The sequence below is a fragment of the Onychostruthus taczanowskii genome, unplaced genomic scaffold (genome assembly GCF_017590055.1).
Source record: "Onychostruthus taczanowskii isolate IOZ18803 unplaced genomic scaffold, ASM1759005v1 scaffold20, whole genome shotgun sequence".
NCBI lineage: Eukaryota > Metazoa > Chordata > Aves > Passeriformes > Passeridae > Onychostruthus > Onychostruthus taczanowskii.
In genome coordinates, this window is record NW_024499240.1 from 4,629,035 (window position 1) to 4,655,707 (window position 26,673).

The 26,673-nt window shown below is 38.8% G+C and overlaps 1 protein-coding gene and 1 long non-coding RNA gene across 5 annotated transcripts in view; one reads left to right on the forward strand and one right to left on the reverse strand.

The window, feature by feature from the left end:
• On the reverse strand, positions 1-23,082 carry LOC121335355. 3 transcript variants are annotated; one of them, XR_005952555.1, is made up of 5 exons: positions 22,945-23,082; positions 21,838-21,959; positions 18,979-19,143; positions 9,535-9,668; positions 1-373 (listed from the first exon to the last, which is right to left on the reverse strand). It is a non-coding gene; the product is annotated as an uncharacterized LOC121335355 (long non-coding RNA). The 3 variants fall into 3 exon arrangements; XR_005952553.1 differs by lacking the exon at positions 1-373 and having other exon boundaries at positions 9,355-9,668; XR_005952554.1 differs by lacking the exons at positions 1-373; positions 18,979-19,143 and having other exon boundaries at positions 9,355-9,668.
• Positions 1-25,147, forward strand: part of ITGA6 (integrin subunit alpha 6) — a 41,661-nt gene extending 16,514 nt beyond the window's left edge. Inside the window, exons 2-26 of one of the 2 annotated variants that reach the window (XM_041403384.1) lie at positions 1,302-1,429; positions 1,902-1,981; positions 3,730-3,985; positions 5,421-5,552; positions 7,890-8,100; positions 8,545-8,738; positions 8,873-8,961; positions 9,756-9,883; positions 10,804-10,899; positions 11,355-11,416; positions 12,682-12,839; positions 13,764-13,913; positions 14,658-14,773; positions 15,671-15,860; positions 15,944-16,027; positions 16,230-16,309; positions 16,461-16,538; positions 16,639-16,741; positions 17,502-17,675; positions 18,677-18,775; positions 19,156-19,266; positions 19,350-19,448; positions 19,753-19,878; positions 21,331-21,460; positions 23,041-25,147. In XM_041403384.1, the coding sequence (XP_041259318.1) occupies positions 1,302-1,429; positions 1,902-1,981; positions 3,730-3,985; positions 5,421-5,552; positions 7,890-8,100; positions 8,545-8,738; positions 8,873-8,961; positions 9,756-9,883; positions 10,804-10,899; positions 11,355-11,416; positions 12,682-12,839; positions 13,764-13,913; positions 14,658-14,773; positions 15,671-15,860; positions 15,944-16,027; positions 16,230-16,309; positions 16,461-16,538; positions 16,639-16,741; positions 17,502-17,675; positions 18,677-18,775; positions 19,156-19,266; positions 19,350-19,448; positions 19,753-19,878; positions 21,331-21,438 (3,052 nt within the window). In that variant the 3' untranslated portion in view covers positions 21,439-21,460; positions 23,041-25,147. The remainder of the gene's footprint in view (positions 1-1,301; positions 1,430-1,901; positions 1,982-3,729; positions 3,986-5,420; positions 5,553-7,889; positions 8,101-8,544; positions 8,739-8,872; positions 8,962-9,755; positions 9,884-10,803; positions 10,900-11,354; positions 11,417-12,681; positions 12,840-13,763; positions 13,914-14,657; positions 14,774-15,670; positions 15,861-15,943; positions 16,028-16,229; positions 16,310-16,460; positions 16,539-16,638; positions 16,742-17,501; positions 17,676-18,676; positions 18,776-19,155; positions 19,267-19,349; positions 19,449-19,752; positions 19,879-21,330; positions 21,461-23,040) is intronic. The other variant, XM_041403385.1, reaches the window with a different exon arrangement.
• Positions 25,148-26,673: the final 1,526 nt, after the last annotated feature.

Below are 26,673 nucleotides of genomic sequence, written 5' to 3' on the forward strand. Positions count from 1 at the left end.
TGAGGGACAGCAGTGTGCTTTGACCCACTGCCAGAACAAAGCAAAACTAGAGCTGGGTATTAAAAAGGGTTTGAGGTCCTCTTTGAGCCTTGTGGATCCATCTGCAGTCCCAGCTTTTCTGTCCTTGACACTGTAATATCAGGGATATCTTCTTTCAAGTGCTCTATGTCCTGGGGTCAGGAAGAAGAGTCTGGTTCAGCATCCATCCATGCATCCATCTCGCCTGCTGGGTTGCACTTACCCACACACTGTTCTCTCATCCTCGGTGTTTCAGCTGAGCATGAAGTAGTTTCTTCCACAAACTACTGCAGACTGCTTGCTGCTAATTTCATTCAGCTGCCTGAGAGGCAGCTGTGCTTCTGTGTGCGTGACACTACAAAGAAACAGACAATGTAAGATTTTTTTTCACCTTATTTTGAAGTATATATGCCTGCTGGTGGATTTGTGATAATACTCATGATGTGCAGTCTATACAGAAGGAAGTTTGCTTTACTCAGCACTTAGAATAAGAACCTTTGCATTTGGTTACCAGAGCAGTGTCTAAGGAGAGCTTGTTAGAATAGCTGTTTGTTAGGATAAATAAGTCCTTTGTGGGAATGGCCTGTTCTTGATGATTGATTTGCTGAAGAAAACCATTTTCAGCTTAAAAATGAAATATCTGCCGAAAGGAGTGGAGAGGGGGAGTTCATGTTTGCACAGAGCCTGGAACAGTTCAGTGAACACTTCCTTGATCCTGGATCTATCCAGGATCTTGCTTTGGTCAGAGATACTAAGGTGCCTTTAAATTCAGGCAAACAGTGGCGCAGGACTGGTGTAAAACTGGAAGACAACCTGAGAACAATTGTATTTACTGTTGTGGGGGTTTCTGGTCATCTTAGTGACTTCATCCACCCTTATCAATGATTTCTTGTAAGGCAAAAAATACCCCCCTTGATGTCCTGATAAAAAGATGATTTTCCCAAAACTGCCAGACACCTACTTTTTATCAACCACTCTCAGTGAATATTGCAACAACAATAACAGGCATAACAATACAGGTACTGGCTTGCAGGTATATGTAGATATGTAAAGATAATTGCAGGTCTAATAATTGTAAGAAGCTATACAGCTTCTCTCCTTCCCCTCCCCACCCTTTTCTCTCTTTAAAAGAGCAGTGCTATGGTGTGGTTTTTTATCTGTCTTCAAATGTTGGCATATCAAACCTCTAGCAACATGGTGAAAGCACTTCGTAATTCTGTTGCCTTTCTCTTTTCTAATAGTCCTTCTACATATTCCTTTAAATTATTTTGTTTTCCATGCAGATTGCTGGTTGGAGCTCCTCGGGAAAAGGCCTTTCCAGCCCAACAAGCCAACAGAACAGGAGGGCTGTACAGCTGTGACATTGCATCTCCAAATACAAATTGCCTGCGTGTCAAATTTGATGAGGAGAGTAAGTTCTTTAGTGCTTTTGTTTTGAATTGAAACAGTTGTCTGATCGTTCTTGTTTGATGTCCTTTCCTGAGGCACTGTATCAGAGAGTTTCTTCTAGGGATTTATACATAACAACTTTTTGCATCATAGTAAGCTGTAGCTTAATTGCAAAGTCACTACGAGATGCTTAAATCTTGGTAGATTCTTACTGTTTTGTAAGTTGATGTAACATGAAGTAATAGAAGAGAAGTTTAATAAAATGGATGCTGTTAGTGATAAAACGTACAGACACTGCCACCTGCAGACTATCTGGTGTTCTGTATGAACAGTCTACCCTGACATGGGCTTCAAGAAAAAACAAACAAAAAATGAAAACCAAAACCAACCAACCAAAAAAAACCAAAACCAATAAACAAACACAAAAAAAAACCCAGAAAAAAGAAAATGTCGCGAACTGTTAATATTTGAAGCTGTTTTATGATACTTTGCAGCTGACCCAAGGATGGAGAGTAAAGAAGACCAGTGGATGGGTGTAACTGTCCAGAGTCAAGGGCCTGGAGGAAATGTGGTGGTAAGTGCTAGAGGACTAACTTACAAAAATGTCTGGGGTATACAGTACATGTTCTGAATGGTCTGTGTTTCTGTGCAGCTTGCTGAAAGGTAACTTGCCTAAGTTTACTCTTTTGATTTCTTGTAGGTAAGGACTTAAATGTCTCCTTAGCAAAATAAGGCATTTGAGATTGTAAGAGCTTTAAATTATTTTTCTGTGAGTTAGCCTCTCTTTATAACTTTTTTAACAGTCTAGGATGGCCAGTTTATTTTCAAGAGGTACACGAGGTACACTGTTTTTTTTTTGGTCATACACACATTTTTTCTTTTAAATACTACTAGCTGCAGAAATAGAGAAGAATGGCATATAAGGCTGTAAAAGTAAGAGGTTATCACCAACCTGTTTTCCAAGATGATGAGCCTCACTTCAGCTTTTATCAGGGACTTCCACTGAGTAGTTCTGTGAATTAATGTGGTCATTGCACTGCAGTAAGACTACTTGCTATTCTTTATTTTATGCAATACATTGGTACTTTTTATTTTATATTAAACAGAAAAGGTTTTTGGGAGTTATGAGAGAAAGAGTTTAAAAAGTAACATTCTCAGTTAAATAAAAACCTCTTGTGCTACAGGATACCAGACACATCATAAAACAGGTGTGCAGTGAAGCTTCCTCATCTAATTGGAGGTTAATGTCACTGCTTCCAAACCTGGGGGCAGGTGACTTCAGGATGTGGATCTGGTTATTTAAGCATTTAGAGGCAGTAATAACTAGCTTTGATCTGCCTCAGAACCCAAAGTGGGAAGGAACGCATGGAAACAGTCCTGTTCACTGAATAATCAGTCATCAACTAATGCTATCTTGTCTTTTCGTGGTAAGTGGGGAGTGCACTTCTTAGTTGGGGTGTGAGCAGCCTGGAGGTCACTGCAGCAGGACAGTATTGCAGTGCTCTACTGTGGGGCAGCTGGGTGTTTGCATAACATTCAGGCCTTGATAGGAACCATAGAAGAGGTTTGTCAGCTGAGATAAACTTTGCTTGTGCTCTTCACACAGCCTGCTACATCTGAGTCTTCCAGAAACACTGCTGTCCAAGGCATTTGATTGTTCAGGTTTTTTTACAATGGTTTGGTGGTTACACTGCTTAGCCAGTGGCTGTTTGTCCTTTGTGTTAAATATTTGATGAGAATTCTTTTCCCAGGGGTAGTCTGAAAGAATAAGGAACAGGATGTGTTTAGTGCTTCAGCTCTGCTCCAGTGACATTTACCCTGTAAGTGGAACATCCAACAGAGGAATAGGAGCAACTTCCCTCCCCTCCACTGGAAAAGCTTTCAGCCTCTGCTTAGTGGCACTTTTCTGTCAGGGGGAAGTTCTGCATAGTCTTGGGTAGATGGTAGTTGAACCAGCTTCTTGTGTCCTGCACGGGTGTGTCAGTCCTTTGACAGCTGTTGGGGAACAGCCACTTCTTTCTTTGACAGAAGGTGGTTTTCTCCTTACTTTTTGAAAGAGAGGGATTTGGTATCAGGAAGGGCTTTAGGGATTTAACCCTGTGGCCTTCCTTGACCATGAAGCAGACTGCTTTGCCTTGTATAGGTCGGTGCCCAACCTTTCCCATGTGTTGCCTGTAGAAAACATTGGATGCTGCACTTAGGTGTGTCTGCAGGGTGCCTTACAGCGTTGGTAGCAGGAGGGACTGCTGGAGGAGCCCTGCCTTCTGTGGTGACCCATGTCCCACACACAGAAACATCAACATCATTTCTTCTGTCTTGCAGACGTGTGCGCATCGCTATGAGAAAAGGCAGTATGTAAACACAGTGCAGGAAACCCGGGATATCATTGGAAGGTGCTATGTGCTGAGCCAGGACCTCACTATTAAGGATGATATGGATAATGGAGTGTGGAGTTTTTGTGATGGTCGTTTAAGAGGCCACGAGAAGTTTGGTTCCTGTCAGCAAGGTGTTGCTGCTACTTTTACTAGAGACTATCATTATATTGTGTTTGGTGCCCCAGGCACTTACAACTGGAAAGGTATGACTTGGCTTCCTTCCTGCCTACCCTTCCCATTTCCTCTGAGATTGCTCTCAAAGGTTGCATCCAGAGTTTCAATTATTTATTTAGGGGAGAGTTGATAATAGGGATGTAATGATTTTACCCTGTTTTTACAAGATGCTATGCTTCTGTGTCAACATTTACTGAAGTTTCTTTAAATATCTTGGTGTGTATTTATGAATAATGGAACTTTGCACGTATGTACAGCAAATTTTTCCCTTATTAGTGGGATTGAGGGCTTATTTGGACACTTCCATACAGGAACAAACTACTAACTTTGTATGAGTTACTTGACCAGCCCTTTTTCTGCATTTGAGCAAATGTTAGATAGCTGCTGAACTCTTTGTTTATTCTGCAATATTCTCTCCTTTATTATTTGTGAAGCTTGTGGAAGCCAGTACTTTCCAAAATAAATACTGAAGGATTGCAGGAAGATAACAGCAATACTACATATATTCATATCTAAATCCATGCATGTCCATGTAAAATTTCATGGATAATCTAAGAGCCAAGTACTCTGTGTCATCTAGGAGATTCTCCAAAACATAAGGGGAAATAAACCGTGGACATTCTTTGTTAGTTGACATTCAGAAGCATCTAAATGCCCAGTTCAGTCTCTAGAAGTAATTTTTCCCATCACACTTCATTACCCCAACAGCTGTAAATACTTTCCTCTTGAGAACATGTGATCCTCCAAGCACTGCATTTTTCCCCCTCGTACACCTGTGCCTGCTGCATGAACCGTGTAAAATCAGTGTGTTAAGCTCTGGCACAAGGTGTACTTTAGTGAAAACTTAATCTTCCACGTATCTGTCAACAAAATCTGACTGACCTGAAACAGCATACTGAGTGCAGACAACATTTTAGTTTAATTGCAGAGAAGTGCTAGTACAATCCTAACAGTACTCTTCTGTGTAATGGAAAAACATGTTTGTGCTTGCCAAAACCCTAATTATGCCAATTGATAAAAGGGAAGCACACCTTTTATTGAACAATAGCTTTTTTTCTTCTTAAATGTACTGTTTCTAAGTATAATGGTGGTGTTTGTCAAAATGAAATGTAATTTTTTTTTAAATTCCTGTGTGATTACCTCCTTTTTAAGAGAAGCTTTATAAGGCTAAGAAATACAGGATGAGGGTGGTTTATGACCAACCAGTTCAGTGGGGGTTTTTTTTGAGAATTTCCTTAGTATCCCATGTTTCCAGATCCTTGTATGGCTTCTTTGTAGAGCAGCATGAGCTTCTGGCACACAGAACAGAGACAAACACTAACCCAGTGCACTATTCTGTGTTTGTCCCATTTTAACAGCAGTCACCATGTCATTCATCATAATTAATATAAGTTGGGAACATTCATTTGTTATTTTTCTCACTTATCATTTATTTGCTTTTATTTTATCATTTCATTTTTTCAGGGGTGGTTCGTGCAGAGCAAAAGAATCAGACATTTTATGATCTGGGTATCTTTGATGATGGGCCTTACGAAGTTGGTGATGAGAGCCGCCAGGATAAGAATCTAGTTCCTGTTCCAGCTAACAGTTACTTAGGTAGGATTAAGTACATGTGGTAAATCTCTTTAGGTCTCTTAAACATTTGTGATCCCAGCCTGGTGTGATGATCTGAAACGGGAGCAGATGTTCCATTGTGGACCCTGTAACATGTTAACTCTTTGGGATAATTCACAGCCTCTCTCCACATTTATGGGCCAGTTTTAAGTGTAAGATGATACTGCTGAGGTACCTAGAAGAGCTGCTGCTGTAATGTGAGATTCAAGAGCTGTGCCTAGAGCCTGTGGAATCTCCAGGAGTGATTATAATCACTGTGATGGGTCAGTACAATGAATGGGTCTGTAGACCTTAGTTACACAGTCTCTGCTACGTACTATCAGAAAGTTTTAAAAATTTGAGTTTCTGTTAAGTAACTGTTAAGGTTGTAGATTTTTTTCTCCTGGTAGGTAAGTGCAATTCTTCTGTTCTTCATGTTTTTAAAACTCCAGTGGCTTTTAACAGACCTTTAAAATGCCATAATATAAATACTGTTTATATTTTACTTGCGTGTCTGTTGCAGGAGGTGAATCTCTTGCTCTTTGTGCAGTCAGGAAAGCAGGAATATGTCCTTAGGCCAATGACCTTGGTGTACACCAGGGAGATCCACTGAAAAGGCTATGCTTCATTTTTGGAAAGGCATTAAGTGTAAAGAATCCTTCTGTTCCAGTGCAGATTTCTGTGGTGTGTTGATCCACTGCTTCTGGCATATGCAACAAATAGAGTTTTGGTAACCTGAGACTGGAATTTCTGTGTGAGTGATGGAAAGCTGAATAGATGGGAAAGGCATTGCTAATGTAAAAAGTAAAAAAGCAAGTCAAGAAGAGAGGAAACTTAGAGCTACATCTATGTTAGAGAAAGAGAACATAAACTTCTGTTAAATATCAGCAATAATTACTGGGTGTAAAGGTAACTAGAAAAATCATCCTAAGAGCTTAGATTAGACAAGCTGATAGCATCTTCTGGTGGAGTAAGCATTGAGAAGTGCTGTGGAGGCCGATGCCTTTTGCTGTGAACAGTCATACTCTCTTTTTCCAGTTGTGTAACCAATGCATTTCTCTCCTAAATGTAAATGTGGCCTTGATTTGTAATAATCAGAACCACTTCAGGCAAGCCAGCTCATCCCAGGCATGACTGTTCTGTCTGTTTAGACCGTAAGCAAATGTGGTTATAGGTGCTTTGCTTAACTACTTTTTTTTTTCTCTTCAATCTTTCACTCGTATTTATAGGTCTTCTATTTTTGACAGCTGTATCTGATACTCATCCAGATCAGTTTGTGTACAAAACATTGCCTCCCAGCATACAGGTGGACAAGTCAGTGGATGTAATGATGAATAGCTACTTAGGTTTGTGACCACTTGAGGTGGCAGCATCTGGTCAGACTTAATCTCCAGACCTTTGTCATGATCCTCTCCCCTCTATCCCCTCTCATATCAAATATATTATAAGTAAAGCATGAAAGAAACAGGGATTCAGATAAAGGGGAGACAGTAAAGTAACAAGGCTTCAGAGAAATGATGATTTATCATGCACTTCTCCAAACCTTCTCATCCTTCTCCCAGCTGAGACTCCCTCAGTTTTTTCTGGAACTGTCTCATTGTGAATTGCTGTAATTGAGAATTTCCACAGTAGTGGTGAAGTGTTTCAGAGGGAGACTCCCATCTGGCTGGTATCTTCCTTCCTTGCAAAATGGGCATTTTTCTACTTTGGCCTTTACTGGCTATATTGGTATATGCAGTATTGTCTATTAACTTGGTTTTTCATATTTTAAAATGTATTGTAAGACTAAATTAATTTGAACATGCCATTTTTAGGGCTGCATTAACTGAAAATTGCTCATTTCACCATTACTGTGTAAGCTGATTCTCAAATACTGCATACATCATTCATAAGAGAATGCTCGTGCAGAACAGTTTGCATGTTTGTCATAGAACGATACTGACTTTACTTAGGAGGTTTTCTGATAATTTTGCCAGAGGTGAAGTACTCAAGCTATATTCAAGTGGTAAAGCTGTAATTGTGTCCAAGCTGTACGTATCCTGTGTTTGGTGTCAGTGAAAAGCAGGTCCAAGTGAGCAATGAAGTACTGTGCTGTGTGGGGAAATACTAACTGTAATGTATGGAGGAGTGTTTGTGGGAACATACAAAAGTGTTGACTTGCAAATATGCATCCACCAGTGCCAACAGAAAAGGGGAATTCCCAGCCATAGCACACTGTATTTTAGACAAAACTTGTATTCCATATACCACTTTAATATAGCTGGGGAAATGTAATTTTTTCATATTACGATGCAAGCTGCTACTCAGTTAATTTATACTTTATTTCTTTCTCTGTTAAAGGTTTCTCTTTGGACTCTGGTAAAGGAATTGTCTCCCAAGATGAGATGACTTTTGTGTCTGGTGCCCCAAGAGCAAACCACAGCGGAGCAGTTGTTTTACTAAAAAAAGAAAAAAATCAGAGAGCACTTTCCCTGGAGCACATGTTTGAAGGAGAAGGGCTGGCTTCCTCTTTTGGCTATGATGTTGCTGTTGTGGATCTCAACAGTGATGGGTATGGCTGTGGTTAACTCCTGCTGCTTGTATAGTAAAGGATAGTGATCTTGTTTATTTCTGCTTTGGTTTTTCACATTAGAAATATAAAGAATGACAAAGCCCACCTTCCATGCTTTCCTGGAGGAAATGGTGAGCGTCTTGAGAATCAATCAGGATAGAGTCTACCTTTCTAATAAAGAGTTTTATTTAAACAGTTATTGTAAACAGAGAAAAAAGAAACCAGTCTCATACCCCAAGAAGACCATAGAAGGTCTCTGTATGCTGTTAAGGGAGTAAACCAGCTTGCAGTGTCAGTGGGGCTGTTGATGCCTAACCAGTTAATGCACATTTTAGTCTTTCTTCAGCAGCTCTCTGGGCAGCTGATCTTGAGATCACAGTCTGAACAGTTATTCTTCAGAGTTCTTCTACAAAAGCATTGCCTTTTTTTTCTTTTAACTCTAAGCTGGCAGGACATCGTTGTTGGGGCCCCGCAGTACTTTGACAGAAGCGGGGATATCGGGGGTGCCGTGTACGTCTACGTGAACCGCCAAGGCAAATGGGCAGGGGTGAAGCCTCTCCGCTTAAACGGAACCACTGACTCCATGTTTGGAATTGCAGTAGAAAATGTTGGGGACATTAATCAGGATGGATATCCAGGTAAATGGAAAACAATGACAATAAAAATGTGTGAGATTGTCTAGCCAATGCCAGACTTGCAACGTCTTACCCTTCGATTGCATGCTGCAGAAAGAACAAGAATGATTTTAGATGTTACAACTTATTTTCACCAGATATTGCGGTAGGGGCTCCATATGATGGTTTTGGCAAAGTATACATTTATCACGGATCCAAGAATGGAATAAATACAAAGCCAGCACAGGTAATGAAATAACCTTTACTGTATAATTATATAATTATTCTTGAACAAAATTAAAGCAATGACAGGGCTACTATCCATCTTCCTTTCCGTTGCTATTACTGGGGTGTTGGGTGCACAGGAAAGTCGCAGGGCCCTTCAAAGATTGCACTGCTGACAGGAAAGATTAGGAGTTCCTGACATTAACATATATTTTTATTTCTGGGGCTGTCCATTGTCACCAATAATATGTGCAGAAGGAAAAAGATGTATAGATAAATAAATTCTGGGTTTTAAAAAAAAATCTGGTGATTTGAAAACAAGTAGTTTCTTTGTTTCTTTCTTTTATTACTACTATTTCACTTCCTTCTTAAAAATGTTTGGTTATTTGTTGTTGGTTGGTTTGGTTTTTTTTGGTTTTGATTTGAGGGTCACTATGTCCAATTTGCAGGGTGGGAATGGAACTTCATTATACTCCCTAGAATACTGCTTGAATACTTTACAGAATACTTCTTCTGTTTCAAGTGTTTATAGTCCATAAATACTGTAAATGAAGATGAACTACGCTCTCGCAGATCAGTAATTTCTGGTACTCACTTCTATTGCCAAGTAACTTCTTGGAAGAAGAGCAAATCATCCTGGCACTTCAGTATCCTTTAGCTGTACTGAACACAGAGGTCCTATTTCACAGGTCCTATTTCATTGTATCTCTCTCCCTCTTTTGTCTCTGGCTGTAAGACAGTTAATGTGCACTTGTTACTTATTTTACCTTTATCACTTTTAAATGTCTGAATTCCCTCAATCTGTTTGCTTTTTAGATTCTTGATGGTGAAAAAACAAACACCAATTTCTTTGGCTACTCTATTGCTGGAAATATGGACCTGGATAAAAATTCCTACCCTGATGTTGCTGTTGGTTCCCTGTCAGATTCTGTAAACGTGTACAGGTATTATATATGGAACCTTAATTAACTACACCAGGGCTTTGGGACAAACAATTTTACTTTTCAGGCAGAACAGCCCTTCTTACAATTTATGCTCCCATCTCTAAGATGTATAGTTGGTGTGCACATGATAGTAATGTTCTTAAATACACTGGAACAGCGCCTGAGAAAAGCAACTCACATGGCTTGTGGAAGAGAACAGAGTAGGTGGTAGAGGAGTTGGTCAGATTATTTAGCATTCTGCTTACTCAAAAGGAGCTTTAATCTTTTGCTGATTAAGGCAGGACAAAAACTTTTACCAAGGTGAGAACAAAAACCTCTTATGGTGACAAACAGTGAAAGGAGTGGCTCAGTTAAAGGCAGCAGGTGGCTTACAGCTATTTTAAACAACCTTTTGATGCTTTAATGAGAACAGGATCAGCTCATTTGTTCCTTCATGTAAAATATCTTCTCACTTCCATTAAAGAGAAAGGACAAGTTGTCAGGCAGCAGTATGGTTACAGCCTACATGCAGAGGAAGCAGGAAATATAAAAATTAAAGCTCTTGTGAACATGAATCTGAACTGTAGAACCTATAGTTGGTCCCAGGAGCTGAATTACTACTGGTGGTAGAAACCACCACTGAATTCTCTGTTTTTCGTAAGTCTACAGAAAGACAACAACAACATCACATTAGTGTAGCCTGCTTTCCCCTCAGGATCTGTAGTTGTTCTTGGTGACCTTTGCTTAGCTTTTAACAGTTTTCAGGTTTTTTTCTAACCAGTGTCAAAGCCAAACTCTGTGTTTCTTGGAGTGTCTTTGTTGCAAATCAATGTAGGTGTGGAGGGAATCTAATCTTCACATTAATTATTTCATTAATCTTAACAGAAATGACTTCTTTTTTTACATCTTCTTTTTATTCCCCATTTTTCCCCCAAATTAAGATCTCGGCCTGTGATAAGCATTAGAAGAAACATTACAGTACAGCCTGATAGAATTGATCTCAAGAAAAAGAACCCTGAGGACCATGGTGAAATCAGGTAAATGAAGAAAGAAATTACTCTATCAGAAGCCTTTGTATTGAGCTTTTTACTGTTAAAATTCATTCAGTGATATGTTTAAGTGAAGGGATGTGAGAGTTATGCAGGTTAAGGAAAGGCATTGCATATGTTAATTCTGACTTCCTGAATTTCTTCAGGCTGCTGTGCTAAAGACAAGGTGTGGAATATGTCCTTCTCATAATGTTCATTTTTGAATATGAATGTCACCTTGCTTCTTCAGACTTTTAACACAAGTATCTTGGCTTGAACAGCTTTGTCCTGAGTAGAAGCATAAGAGCAAATGCTTAATTGCTTATTAACATTTTTTCTTGCTTTATAATTCAGTCTAGTAAGCAGTAAATACCACAGTCATAAGACTGATCAGTTAAAATGTTTCGTTCTGTTGGACCATGCCTTAATAAAAGTTAATACTAATTTCTTGGCACTTTTTACAGGATGGATGTGAAAGCATGTTTTAAATATACTGCAAACCCCAGACATTTAAATCCAAGAATAAGTAAGTTCTGAAGATAAATATTTTTGATCTGTTTGTCAGATGGGTTTTTTTTTTTTTTTTTGTTTTTTTTTTTTCTTTTCAGAATTCATCATGGAAACATATTACTCAAATTATAGTGACTCATCTCAGACAGTGACTGACAAATTTAAAATGTGACTCAGTGCTAAGCTCAGCTGTTGCACAGTCTGAATTTAGAGTCATGCTGGTGTGTTAAGCTGTTCTGTGGATGACAGACTAAAGCTTTCTAAGTAATACAACTGCCAGTGAGCAAATGGCTTCTATACAGACCCAAACCATTTTGTCCCTCTAGGTTAGTGCTTCTTTAGAGAACTGTAAGTCTGTTTTAAGGCCGATTTTGTACATTAGTGAGCATTATTTCTTATTGGAGCCTTACTCGATGAATGTATCCTGTATTCATGAAAATGGTTTTGTGCAAATCATTAACTGAAATAAAAAAGTCTGCGTTAATAGGATAAGACTGGAACACTGTGCCATAAAGATGTAAAGCACTTGTTACATTGCTGCAGTTACTACCTCTTGGAGAACTGTGTAGGCTTTTGAGAGGCAATGAGAAGAACTTTAAGCCCAATAACCCTTTTTCTCCTGTGTTGTCTTGAGTTCCTCAGTTATTTTTAAAATCCAAAGGCTGTGCCCGAATGAGTGCTGGTCCTTTAGCAGGTGAAGTGCTGGCAGCTCTCAGTGCCTTGGCACGCTCAGCGCTGTTTCTGTCTGTGCAGCACTGAATTAGCTCAGTGAAGCAATCATTAAAAGATGCATCAAGTTCAGATCTAGGAATACATGCCTCAGCACACAACTGGACAGCTCTAGTTGTACTTCTGCTTTCAGTGTTCAAATTGCCAGTGTATCTTGAGCGAATCTGCTGTCTCTCAGGTGCCGTGTGGGACGCAGCAGGAATCCCTTACGGCGCAGTTGGGGTATTTGCAGTGGGTAGCTCAGCCCTCTGCTGGCTCCGTGCAGCAACTGCAGCCCCCCAGCCCAAAGGAACGGTTTACTTACGGGGTAACAGGACTTGGTTTAGAAATTCTCTTTAGATTCACACACGGAGTACCTGGCCCTCAACTGTGGCACGACAAAACTGACATGGAGGAAGTTTTTTTTTAAATGACTGAAAACAGTTTATGAAGCCCAGCACTGTCTGGAACAGTCTTCTAGAATAATGCTTAAGATCGTATCTGGTGAAATTAAAGTTGTTTTAAAATGGCAATGATTCTTTTTTTATAGTAACCTACTTTAATTTTTCACAGAGATCAATTACACGTTTGAAGTGGAAAACGAGAGGCGGCAGCTGGGCCTGCCCTCCCGGGTGCGCTTCAGTGACCACTCCTCTGATCAGTTCACTGCAAGTGCAACCCTCAGGGGACAGAACTCATGGGAGTGTGTGACTACAAAGCTTATACTGCACGTAAGGGAGAGGATTTTATTTATCTTTCATTTAGATGCACTTAAAAAAAAAATGCTCTTTTTTTAAGCAGCCTCATGGAAGGAACCTTTTTATATAATTTTGTATATAATTTCAAAGTCATATGCAATAAAGACTTCAAAAATAAAAACCCACCATAGTTTACTATTCTCTGCACACTTGCTGCTTCCTCCTGTTGTCTTTCTTGCAAAGTATGGATAAAAAGCAGCCAGTGCAGCACACTCTGGAGGTCAATAGAGCTGAACTAATTTAGAACAATAGAGAGGGACTAAGTTCCAGAAACAGAGAGCTGCTTCCAGCAGAGATAATTGTTACAGAATTTTATGGTGTGACTGTTCAGGAAAAGAATTTCAACCCATGGGTTTTGGAGTGGACGAATGGGCAAGGCAAGGAAGCTTGGTATGTGCTCTCTTGGCTTGGCTGCTGTAGTGGTGCCTAGAGGTGGTCCTGCTCCAGAGGCTAAACAGATTCCCTCTCCATGGCTCAGCAGCCTCCAAGGCTGCTTTTGATCACAGCAGATTAAAGAACTTTAATTTATAGAATAGAATCATAAAGTGGTTTGGGTTGAAAGGAACCCTAAGGATCATCTAATTCCAGCTCCTGTGTCAGGGGCTGGGACACCTTTTACTAGACCATGTTACTCAAACCTGTTCCAGTGTGTTATTTTACTATAGCTATGTGAATTTCACCTGCCTGAACTACTGTCTGTGGTTCATGGAATTCTTAATGGTGAGAGAAATTTTCAGATTGGGAAACCAGAGGAAAAAAAAGACAATAGTGCTGGGCTCTTTGTGTTCCTGATTTTAGAAAATGCTGAATTTACATAGAGCACAAAAGCTCACCTTTGTGTTGTTTTTTCTTTCTCTGCACTGTATACTAATGATGCAATTTAAAATATTTTAACAGGAAAAAATTAAAGATAAGCTACGTCCCATTCCAATATCAGTCAGTGTTAAAATTGCTGGCCTGGAGTCACCATCCAGGAGAAAAGAGAGTGCACTTCCAGATCTTACACCAATCCTAAATTCAAATGAATCTGAAACAGAGACCACAAAGGTAAGCCTTTGGTATCACATATTCACAAAAATCTGTGCTGCTACAAATAACTTAAAATAATTAATAATTAAAAGACTGTAGAAAACAAAATTATGTCCAAAGGAAATAACTGGGGTGGCACTGGACATGTAACTATTGGATTACTGTATTTTGTTCTGAACTTGTTACAAGATGTTATGAACTATGTACTGTGTTCTGCATCAAAAGTGAAGATGGTATATAGCTCCTCGGTTTCTTCCCTCTCCCCAATAAGTTTAGGAGGAAATGTACTTTTGATTAAAAATAGAAATTCATTGTCCCCTGCTGGGAACATTTGTCCAACATAACAAGATAATGTACATTCTTAATTCTTCCACTGTTAGGATGCTGGAATAGCATTTGAGCAATGACTGCAGCAGTGACATAGAAGGGAGGGAATAACTCCATTAAAAATTCTCATTTCCTCAGTGTTTATTGAAGAATCAGACTGAAAGATGTATTTTCTCATAAGAAGTGTACTTCTCATTTAGAATATCCAACTGTCCTTTTTAGTCACATTTAAAGTTCTAAACTACCAGCATCAAGGGCTGTATCTCACAAAGCAAAACTCAACAGGCAAGAATTAAGTCAGGTTAAAATCTGAACTCTGTCCAGGAAAGTGCCTTGTGAGTACCATGTAGATGCTTCATTCAGTGTGCTTCAGAAGCCTCATTTTAAGCTACTGTTGTGTGTGTCAGGCAGTAAAATTGGTTTGGTTTTATTTAGGTGGAGTTCTTAAAAGAAGGATGTGGAGAAGACAATGAATGTCACAGCAATCTTAAGCTTCAGTACCGGTTTTGTACGAGAGAGGGAAATGAAGACAGGTTTACTTATTTACCACTGTAAGTCTCGATTAATGCACTTTTAAAGTTCAAATTATTAACGAGTCCTTAAAGGAACTTTTAGGAGAGGCTTTTGGGAAAGAGAGCAGCTTTTTTCTGTGTCTGGCAAACACAGCCCTTGGTAGTAGTATTGATTTGTCAGGGTGAGGAAAGGGGGCAGAGGGGAAGAGCTTGAGAAGAAAAGTGGTTCAGAGTTGAATGGGTACTAAGTGGCCATAATAGTGCAAGGGTGGTCTAAAAGAAAAAAAAAACAAACCAATTTAAGACCTGGAGAAATTATATTCTAAACCAGCCTTGCAGTAGTTTATTGTGTGACACAGTTAATTATTTTGCAGATGAAACTTGACTGTATGACAGCTTGATAGAGTATGGTCTCATAGCCCAAGAGAAGTTGTTACAGAGAAATGCAGTGATGATTTAATTTTAACACATGCCCAGCACCTTGCTGCATCCCTCCTCCCTGGAGGGCCAGTGAAATTCGAGCAGGGGTAAAACAAGCACACAAACGTTTATTTACTGCCAGCAGACATTTTTAGCAGTGAGTGCCACATCAGAAGCCAAACCCATGTATGCTTTACAAGAATAAAGCAGGTCAGTAGATTGATTGGGAGAAAATTCATCACTACATGAGTCAGATGCAAGTGCTGGTTCAGAAATACCATAAACTCCTCATTACTTGAGGGATTTATCAAGTTCTTCCTCTTCACTACTGGCCGCTGTCAGATGAAATACTGACTGGTGTGGGGGAAAAGCCCTGTGACTATGCATGGTCATAATTTTACTATAATTCTCCCTTAAGAAGAGGAAATTGGATTTGGATAAACAATCATAAGAAGCAAACTTGCATACACATTTGTTTTCCTAATGCACAGAACCCTGTACATTCTGTTTCTGTAGTGAAAATGGCATGCCAGTGCTTGTTCTAAAAGACCAGAAAGATATTGCCCTGGAAATAACTGTGACAAACAATCCATCTGATGTTAAAAACCCACAGAAAGATGGTGAAGATGCATATGAAGCTAAACTAATTGCAACTTTCCCAGACAGTCTGACATACTCTGCATTCAGAGAGATGAGGGGTTATCCTGTAAGTATTTTTAAGAGAAAAAATACTGAAATTTAAAATATTTCCAGCATATTTTTACTTGTTAATGTGTTCTGTTTAATCAGGAAAAACAGCTAACATGTGGTGCTAACCAAAATGGTTCTCAAGCAGAGTGTGAACTTGGAAATCCTTTCAAAAGAAATTCTAATGTAAGTTGCACTTTACTCTAGTTGTACAATCTCATTTTGACTGACTGCAGTCATCCAAAGGTCCTGTGTGTCGCAACTGGAAATTTAATTTGGATCTGTCTTTTTAACTCTAGAACTTAATACTGACATTTTCTATAAAATTTAATGTATCAATATATCTTATAAAGAGCTCATGTATTTCATTATCTTCTTTCTTGTTTAGGTAACCTTTTATCTGATCTTAAGTACCACTAAGGTTAATGTTGATACAACGGATTTAGACATTAACCTGAAACTGGAAACGTAAGTTTTCTTCATGTGCATGCACCTGCACTTTGCTTTGATACACAGTTGTAGACATTTTGAATTTGTTTGATTCACAGAGGTAATTTTAATAGTATATTAAAATCACTAAATTTGTAAAATAAACACCATTGTTTCCTTTTCATTGTAGAACAAGCACTCAAGTTAATTTGACTCCAATTACTGCTAGTGCTAAAGTGGTTCTTGAATTGCTTTTATCACTCACTGGGTAAGTGAGGATAGCATGACAGATTGGGGGGTCTGGGGACAGTTGTGCTTCAGACTCATTAAAATCTGATTATTCTCCTTTCCCACCCCCACCTGAACAGAGTTGCTAAGCCTTCTCAGGTATATTTTGGAGGTAACATCATTGGCGAGAGTGCAATGAAATCTGAAGATGATATTGGGAACCTCATAGAGTATGAATTCAGAGTGAGTAATTTAGATTAATGCCAACAGCTGTTTTTAATCAAATGCACAGCTTATTGCTTTATGCATACGAACACTTAGAAAAGTTGCTATAATGAAGTTTGCTTTCTTTTTCCCAAAATCCTGACTTCCTGTTCAGAATGTGCAGTTTGACTGCGGGCTAAAGCTTCTTTAGGCCTTGATATTTTATGATCATATTCTGAGGAACTGCCTGAGGCTGCCTGCACACTGCTTTTGGAGCAGTTCATGCACATTCAGTTGTCAGGTATAAAAGCCCCTGCAGGGAGGGAACAAAGTTAAAGCAGAACCTGCCTGGGGCCTGCCCAGGCTTGGCTGGTACACACAGGCAGCAAGAGCAGGCTGAGCACAGAGTCAGTGCAAGGAAATGACTAAGAAATTAAAGTCCATCTCTACTTCTTTCTTTACCTGGTCCATGTATTATAGCAGCAGCAGTTAAAATATCTGATTTAGACCTTGCTAGCATGATCAGTAACACTAACGAAGTAAAAAAAAGAGGTTGGGAAAAAACTTCCAGACTTACAAGAGCAAGAGCTTGTTCTCTGTGTCAGAGTTCATCAGAAACTTGCAGTTTGCCTCAGTTATGCAACTGACTGATTTGTTAACACTGAATTGAGTTGTCATTTCACACAAAGATTAATTTATAAAAATCAACAACTAAAACTTGTCCAAGTCAATAGTGTTTTCAGGAACTAAATCCCTCTGAAAAGTATTTCACAGTTTAAAGAATGTTTATTTTTAACAGGTAACTAACTTGGGCCGACCACTGAAAACATTTGGCACTGCTTCCCTTGACATCCAGTGGCCAAAAGAAATTAGTAATGGCAAATGGCTGCTTTATTTGATGAAAATAGACTCCAAAGGCTTGGAAAAAGTCTCCTGTCAACCCGAGAATGAAATCAACAGTTTGCATGTTGCGGTATGTTACCCTGTCTTCTCTTGGTGAATTGGTACAACGTGGAAGCACGCCACAGCAAGTGAGAGTAAGGCACGAGAGCTTGCCTCTAGAAGAAGTTACTGTTTATCTGAAGCAGCTCACAAGCACAATACATGACCAGTGTATCAGTGAATAAGGCTATCAGGAGAATTCCTAACAGCTAATGAGCTGATTTGCTGAAGGATAGATGCTGTGACACAATGACTGTTTTTGCAATGGGCACTGCTGTAATTAGGCTCTTATACAGGATGAAACTGCTGACTGTTCTAACAGATTTCATCAGTATTATTGAAAACTGCTCAGTAATAAAAACACCTGAGTTCTTACTCAAAAAACAATAAATAACGAAGTATCTTCCCAGCCTAGGGGCATTCCATGTTCTTTTTTTGAAGACAAGGGGCTTGAACTTAAATTTATTTATTTACAACAATTATAATAAAAAGCAATTTTCATTGTCCTGGATTGTGCCTATCTAGCAAAATCTTTTTCCTTAAAACTTAAGCTGCATTTTTTCCTTCTTCATATAATCTTAAGATTATATGGGAGGAGTTTTTATTTTCCACCATTAAAACTGCATGCACAGAAACCTGTTTTTCTCAGATCATTGTATTAGTTAATATAACTTGGAGTGTAATTAGTATATAGTTAAAAAACCTGTATCTACTGACCTTAGCACATTCGTACTCTTTTAACAGAGTACCATTAATACCCTTTATCTAGAAATATAAATGGAAATAGCATTGAAAGCTTTATGAATCTAAACCTCTGCTTGCCCTATTAAAGAAAATAGTCTGTTGGCCTTTCTTTTGGTAATCTCAAATTTTGTTCTTACCAGTAAATACAGGTAAGTAGAGATATATAATGCTGTCAGTTGTGCTGACTTTGAAAGAAGAAAACACTGAGCTCTAGTTTCTCTGCTTGTATGAATTTCAAAATTCTTACGATAAACTGCGTTTTAGTTTTTTACGTTTTTTTCCTTGTAGGAATCCCATAACTCAAGAAGAAAACGTGAAGTTGCAGAGAAGCAGATTACAGACAGCCAGGCATTTTCTTTATTCTCAGAAAGAAAATACAAGACCTTGGTAAGGATATTGCAACAGCTGTATTCTTGTCAGATACCTCTCTTGGCCCTTGAAAGAGGGCTTTTCTGAGTTTGGCAGAGTGAAAGAAATTCTCTTTCCCTTCTTTTTATCTTATATCCAAATATTGATGCTTTTAAAATTTGAACATTTAGATCATCTGCTGTGAGGAAGAACTAGGAGAGAATATCTGCATAGTTACTTACCTTAAAATAAGCAAGTAATAACATCTTCATTATGTTTTCCCATTGCTGTCAGTACAAACAGTTAGTGGTTCTCGCATGTAGGTATGATGCATATAATCCAATCTTTAATCTTGGGGTGAGGTTTAACCAATCTGTGAAGACTTGATCTTATTCACATGTAGAGATCTGTAATTGCAGAGCTGCAATGTGAATGCACGCTGTGTGGATATAAAGTGTCCCCTGAAGGGTTTAGACAGCAAGGCATCTATTGTGCTGCGTTCCAGGCTGTGGAACAGCACCTTCTTAGAGGTAAGTCCTCTTACCTGCCCTTTTGGAAAGGTTAGAGTTCTTTCCTGTTCTGTGTCTAATATTCGTGTTTTATTTTGGAACAGGAGTACTCCAAAATGAATTACCTTGACATTGTTGTTAGGGCTTCTATCAGTGTTCCTGCTGCAGCTAAGAATGTTAAACTCACAAATGAAGTTGCTCAGGTAGGTTCAGTGTTTGTGCTAATCACATGTTATGGTTGTGGTTGTTCTAAAAAAATTTAAAACAAAACTAGCTAAAAGTTTAACTTTCTAACTGAGTTTTGAATAATTGATAATTTTTACCTTTTAATTGGGTTGAAAAAATTCATTACCATAATCAAATGATACCAGAGGGAATTTTTTCTTTAAAAGCATTTTGTAGAAGACATCTTGTTAGAGGAGAGGTAAGATTGTATAAATTGCAGCTTTCTAATGAAACAAGTACCTTCTAACATACTCCTTCCACCTGCACATTTTCTGTCCCTAGGTGCGTGTTACTGTATTTCCTGCAAAACCAGTGGCCCTTTATACAGGAGTTCCATGGTGGATCATTGCGGTGGCTATCCTTGCTGGAATACTCATGCTTGCACTCTTGGTATTCTTACTATGGAAGGTGAGCTTTTATTAATGTGGTTATTTCTTATTTTCTGGTCTATAACTGACAAGATAGCAAACTAATTAAGTATTTGGGACTCAAAATAGGGCAAAACTGCACAAATCATGCATTATCAGTTTCTCAGTTTTGCAACACTTGGAAGGAAAATGGTTGTACACGCAGACTTGTCACATAAAGTTTCTGTTTTCACGTCCCAAAAGGAAGTATTTTGAGCTCCAGACGAAACTTGAGACAAATGTTCAGAGGCCATAGTTTGATCCAGATGGATGGAACCACTGGGAGCCTCTGCAGTTAGGTGTAAAACGTCATGTGAGCTATATACAAATGCTTTAGTAGGGAGCTGTTCTCATAACATCAGAAATACCATTAAACTGATAGTAGATAGAAACAACCAAAAGCACAGTATTAATACATAGCCATGTGTGCTGGTGAATTTCTTATTATTGCTTTTTTGTTAGAAACCTTAAAGAAATAAATAAAGAGGTATAACAAATGGTTAACTATTTGCAAAAGAAAAAATCAAGTATCTTTTTTCTAATTACCTTTGTAAAAATGCCAATTATTTCTGGTCCCAAGTACAACAGAGCAATCCTTTTATCTGTAGTTTTTATAGGTGTAGGCAGTTAGTATTTGCTGTTATGGGACAGCAGAAGGTTATTATGGAAGAGGAGGTGAAGAATATCCTATCTGTCACTTTTTTCCCCAGTGAAACTGCAGCAGTTAGCTTTGAGGAGCTATTTGCTGTAAGTTTCTTCCTATAGAATAGTCCTGATTTCCTTATTTTCTAAATAATGCCCAGCTGCTCCTGTAAATACTCTTGATGAATGTATAGTGGGTAGGCTGTTAGGTTCTAACTACTAGTGTTCTACTGTGCATGAAAATAACAAACATTTTTCACATGCACACACAGTGAAAAATGCTGGTTTTGATGACACAGACTGTGATGTTCTGTGAAGGACAAACATCAGACTGGAAAGACAGATACATCATTGGTTTAAGACAAAAGCTTCTATTGAAGGGGCCAAAGCAGTAACTGGTTTTCTTCTGCACCCTGTGGTTTTGTCTGTCCCGTGCAGTTGTCCACAAACAGGTTTCTGTATAGGCTTCTTTCTGCTCTTCACAGCCATGTTCACTTGCTGTGGACATTAGTGTAGCTTTTCTTAAAAAAAAACCCAGATTCTCTACAAATTTATCAAAATGTCTCTGAAATAATATTCTCAGGTTAGTCTGTTAATAACCAGGTTATTTTATTCTGTCATTGTATAGATCAAGTTAGCCCAAGAAGTTCTCAGGTCTAGAAACAGCTGAGTTCTTGTGATGACTTTTTTATTTTTGTTTCTTTGGCCTGTGAAGGGATAATGGGAAGACAGTTGACAAACTTAAGTCAGTTTTAATAGGTTTGACTTCTTCCAGTCCCCAAAAATGACTAAATACCTTGCTTCCTTGTAGTGTGGTTTCTTCAAGAGAAATAAGAAAGATCATTACGATGCCACATATCACAAGGCTGAGATCCATGCTCAGCCATCTGATAAAGAGAGACTTACTTCTGATGCATAGTACTGATCTACTTCTGTAATTGGTAACTGATGATGTTTTTTAATTTCTAGCTGTGGCACATGCTATGGTTGCAGTGGCTAACTGTGAAGCTTCTTCTGCATAAGTTCTATTAACTTTTGGATTTCAAGCTGTCATACTTGCTTGCTCCTTCTGTTGATAGATTTTCAGCTTTTGGTGCATGTGAACACACAGAGGTTTACCCTGGTCTAAAATGCTTCTTTTTTTTTTTTTTTTTTTTTTTTTCAAAAAAACATGGTGATCTGGGCTTCAGTGTTTTTTTTTAATTTATGCTTTAACATTACAAGTAAGTCTTTAAGCTTGCAAGATGGAAATCAACACTGTAGAGTTAAGATGGAAAGATAAGACTACAGCAACAATACATAAATTTGCTTTACTAACCTTTAGTGCATGCTGTACATGTTGCTCACATCGGAGAAGGGTTTTCATGGTGAGAATTTATTGCTGTGGAAACATCTGTTTTACTTGAGTTCTTAGGTGTACTTCTCTAGGAACACACTTTGCTGAAGTTAGAAGATGCATGATGGTTTATGCTTCCAGCAACCTCGATTCCACTTAAGATATTACATGCATGTACATTGTATCCATAAGTGTGCTTGGATAAGGGAGTGGGGAGGAATTCTTTATTAATTATTTCAAAACAGTATTTAATGAAACTATGAGATGGCTAAAGATTTGGTCTTTGCTCACTGTAATTTTTTAAAATTCAATTCTAAGTTCTAATATTAAAAAACCCCCAAACTGTTGACCAAACAGAACCAGAAAATCCAGCACCCTAAATAGTATGAAAGAAAACTTGCTTGCTTTAACATGTTCTTACCCCCGGCCGTATCTAATGACAGCTGGATGGCACAATGTCTCTTAACCTGAATCTTGGTCCATAAGGATGATCTGTGATCCATAAGGATGTAAAGCTGAGTGTGTAGCAGTCATTATCTTTGTATATTGTGGCTATAGCTCCCTTTTGTTTTGGAAATTAATTTTAGTCCATTCCTTGATATTCACAATCAGTTTTTACAGCAGCTTTGAATAAAAACTGCGGATTGCAAATAAGCTGTTACAGGTTTCATCCAGGGTGACTTTCCATGGCAAGCAAGACTCATGCTTCTAATACAGCGTATGTGTAGTTAGTTCAGGTGACTGAAGTGGAAATGGTGCTTTGAAAACGACGGCCCTTAGGGTGACTTTGAATGTTCTGGAAATCTTTCTGTAGGTTCTTAAGGGTAAATCATGTCATCATACAGAAAGACACTGAAGTACACACCTGTCTTTGATTCAGGAGAAGCAGCTTTCCTGTGTATAGCAGTAAATGTCCTTATTAGATGAATGAACAGCTTTGTACTGAAGGAAATCTTTTTAAGGCATTTGATTACCATGGATAGACAGAGCATGCCCTTTGTCTTTAACTGCTGCTGAACAGCTAATACAGACCTCTTGGCTCACATTTTGACAGCTAAATATGCTACATAATTTTTTCAATTTTCTTACCTGTATATTTGCATGAAGGAAGAATTTAGTGCCTCTGTAGTTGTAGTACTTTGGCAGCGACTTACACCTGAACTGTTGTTTCCCTCCTTTGCGCAGTGCGGGTTCTTCCGGCGTTCCAGGTACGAAGACAGCGTCCCCCGCTATCACGCTGTAAGAATTCGAAAAGAGGAGCGACAGATCAAAGATGGGAAAAGCCAAGACCTTGAGACAAAACAGTGGTTCACCAAATGGAATGAAAATGAAAGTTATTCTTAGGCAAAAATGTTGTTCATCCACAAAGTTCAGATAGAGGTTAAGGTTGTCATTCATGGAATACTGATGGAGTTAGACCCGTGAACACTACGGACATTCATCATTTGATTGTAGATATTACTACTTATATTGAGGCTTTTATTTGCACAGTTAAAATGGCTTCAACAGACTTCATTTGCCTTATTTAATTTCCACACTGCCTCTACATCCCCCTTAAATCTAACCCACACTTCAGATAATATTATGCTGATGTGGGGTCTTTCCTGCAGAATAAGCAAAACCACTACAGCAGACCTTTTGATCCTCCTGTGATCCTGACTTTCTTCCTAGTTATTTAAGGCATGCATGATTAAGGTCAAGATGAGTTCTCCATTGTTCCCTCAATGCACAGTGCTTTACAAACACACAGTGGCCTTATCACACTTCATTAAAGTATAACTGAAGACCTGCAAGTCTGCTTTAGTCGTAACCTTTGCCTGCTGCAGTAGTTAGGGCTTAACAAAAAGCATCATCTTAAATTACGCGTGCAATGGGTCATGTTGCTTGATTTTGGGTTATTTTTTTTTTAAGAACAGACTGTGTGATTCTTGCTCACACCAAATAAACACAGGTTTTTTTTTTTATTGTAAGAGAGGCTTGAATATTAGATGTACTTTCTGTATATATATATTTTAGTCATTTTTGTATTTATTTTTATTTTAAATCATTGTCTTTGACTAACTGGTAGGCTGAAGACTACTGAATTTTTAAATCCACTGTTCTGGTTTTTGTGTTTCTGTGTTTCAACTTCAAAGTATGAGACCTGAGGCTTTCACTGCATTTTAATAAATCACTGAAGGTGCCAGTGCTTTCTAAAATGTAAATATTTATGCAAATGATGTGTATGGGTGCTTTCTTTTCCTGATGCTTGTAACGTCAGGTCCTGTAACATGATTTGTATATTACTGTGGACTGTTTAACAATTTGGACGCCAAACTGAAGTAATGTTTTAGATGCCATTTTATACTCACTGCAAGAAAGTGAAAAGTCCTTTGGAAACCTCTTTCCAGCTTCACAAGGACTTCGGGGTTGGCAAAAGGCCTTGACTACTGCAACTGCTGTACAGCACTTGGAGGCTACAGCTGCCTTGCTTTCCTGCACTGTCGGATCTGAGCTGATCCACGTTGAGACTACTGAATCATCTTGAATACCTGAATGTTGATAGAAGCAGAACCATGTTATTAGTAATCTGGTTATTGTAACATAACTGAGAAAATGATTTAAAGAGTTTACTTTTTTACCCATATTCTAAAGCCTTGGTACTATTTAAGAATAAAGATTTAGCTCACAGTTGTTTATTCCACGTGGAACAAGACTCTGCTCAAAAAGTATGCATGTTAATTGCTTCTACTATGAACTATGCAAAAACCTCTTGGTACTTTTTCCCTTTATAGGGTAAAAACCTGCTAGGAGGGCAGTTGTCAAATATCTTATTTTTACTGCTAACTTTGAATGTACCTTCTTGGAAGGTGTGGTCACCTAAAAAGTTACCTTTAGTGTTAACTAAGATGAGTCCATTAAACTAGATAATCTCAGTATGTTATGACCCTGACTTCATGAGGCTTACATAATAATTATGTATTAATATATTTAGATATTAATACATAATTATGTATTAATATATTTTAGAATCCTAGCTTATTTGCTTAAAGGCTCAGCAGCATCAGAAGCCAGGCTAATCAGGGGCTAAGAAGCTTAAGAAATACTCCTGAGTATACAATCAGATTGTGGCCCTCATCTAAGAAAATGAATGTCTTAGCAGTGTTAAAATTCTTGAGAAATAAGTCACGTCACTGGTATATTTTTATCTCAAACTTCTGTTATACCAGCTAAGAATGCTACATCATTCCATGATTAGAAGTTACCTGTGGATATTTGTATAGGAGTGTGAAATAAATTTTTTTGAATTAAAGATGGTCTTGGTAATAGTTATTTTACCACACTTAAGTGAGGTGGCCACAGAGAAGTTCCCTAGAAGAACAGGCTGGAAGTGGCAGGCTTTAACAAGTTCTCTCTGAGCACTGCGTAGCTCCCGCTGCCCTGCTCCGTGCAAGGGCAGATCAGGAGCAGCAGGAGCCAAGCACAGTCTCAGGCTCTCTGTGCTCGCTGCCTTTGCCAGCACTGGCAGGAGTCAGGGCAGCACGTGCCAGCTCCCGCCAGGACAGCTCCTCTCTCCCCTCTCCATGCTTGTGTTCATGCTGCCCCAGAGCCCTTCCTTGCAAGCAACCTCCTAAAAATCTACTTAAATAGTGCCAGACAAGTATTTGAGTAAGTAGTGGAGATGGATACATCCCCCAAAATTGGTCAAGGACTTTTCATACCTATTTGTAGTTAGCAGTGGAAATTTGATGTAACACAATTGCAGGGTAGTTTTGAGTCCACCAAAAATGCCCTATGGAAAAGCCAGAATTATGCAGGGAAAAATCCCATCAAACCCAACAGACAAAATGTGGCTCCACCTCTAAGATATCAGCCCTCACTGGATGCTTTTACTCATTGTTGGTGAAAGGTCTTTTGATGCAACAAAGCCTGAAGAAAAAGGTTAGCTGGATATATGCTAGGCCACTCCTTGTTGTTGAGGCCAAGAAACTTCCAGAACTAGACCCTTCAGAGCATCTCAAAGATAAGAACTCAACCTGCTCTTATTAAGCAATTATGCTCCTTTACATGATGGCCACAAACATTGGTCTACAAGAAGACAAAATATCAACTGGCAGAACAGTTAAGTAGCTGATCATAGTAAGTTTTGAACAAATCTATCATATTTGGCTTTATATGTATGCTTATACATTCCATACACATACATAATAGTACCAGGTGTAGTCTGCACATTATATACAGTGGTACAGCACTCTAACAGTGTATGTGTACCAAATGTATGCATATATGTGATATATAAAATGTTCACTACATATAGTGTGTGTTTTACATCTGTACAAAAATATACACACTCTATATCGTCCAAAGTACAGAAATAGAATGTTGGTAAACTGCAGTACTTTCCCATGTTTAACTGCTGCAGCACAGCAGACAACTTATAAGGGAATATACCTTTCAATTTAAGGGACCAGCACAGCTCAGTTCCAGTAGCCATCTGTCCATAAGAGTTATATGTGGAAAAAGAGAGGCAACAGGGCGCTCAGTTGGACACAAATCAAAAATCGGCACATGAGGTAAATGGGAATTTCTAAAAGGGGCACTGAACCACCAATCCCCCTAAAGCACCCTTGTTGCAATGGCTGCAGTGTGGCTTGACTCCACAGACTGCACAGAACCAGAGAGCTGCTCACGTTCAACAACTGCAGCAGCTTGTGCCAGCACAAAGCAGTCGGTGTGCAGAGGCCAGGAGACCAAGCTGTGACGGAACCAGCAGGCAACTGCAGGCAGTGCTCTGAGGCAGCACAGCCTCGGGACACGCTTGGGCCTCAGCAGGCAGCA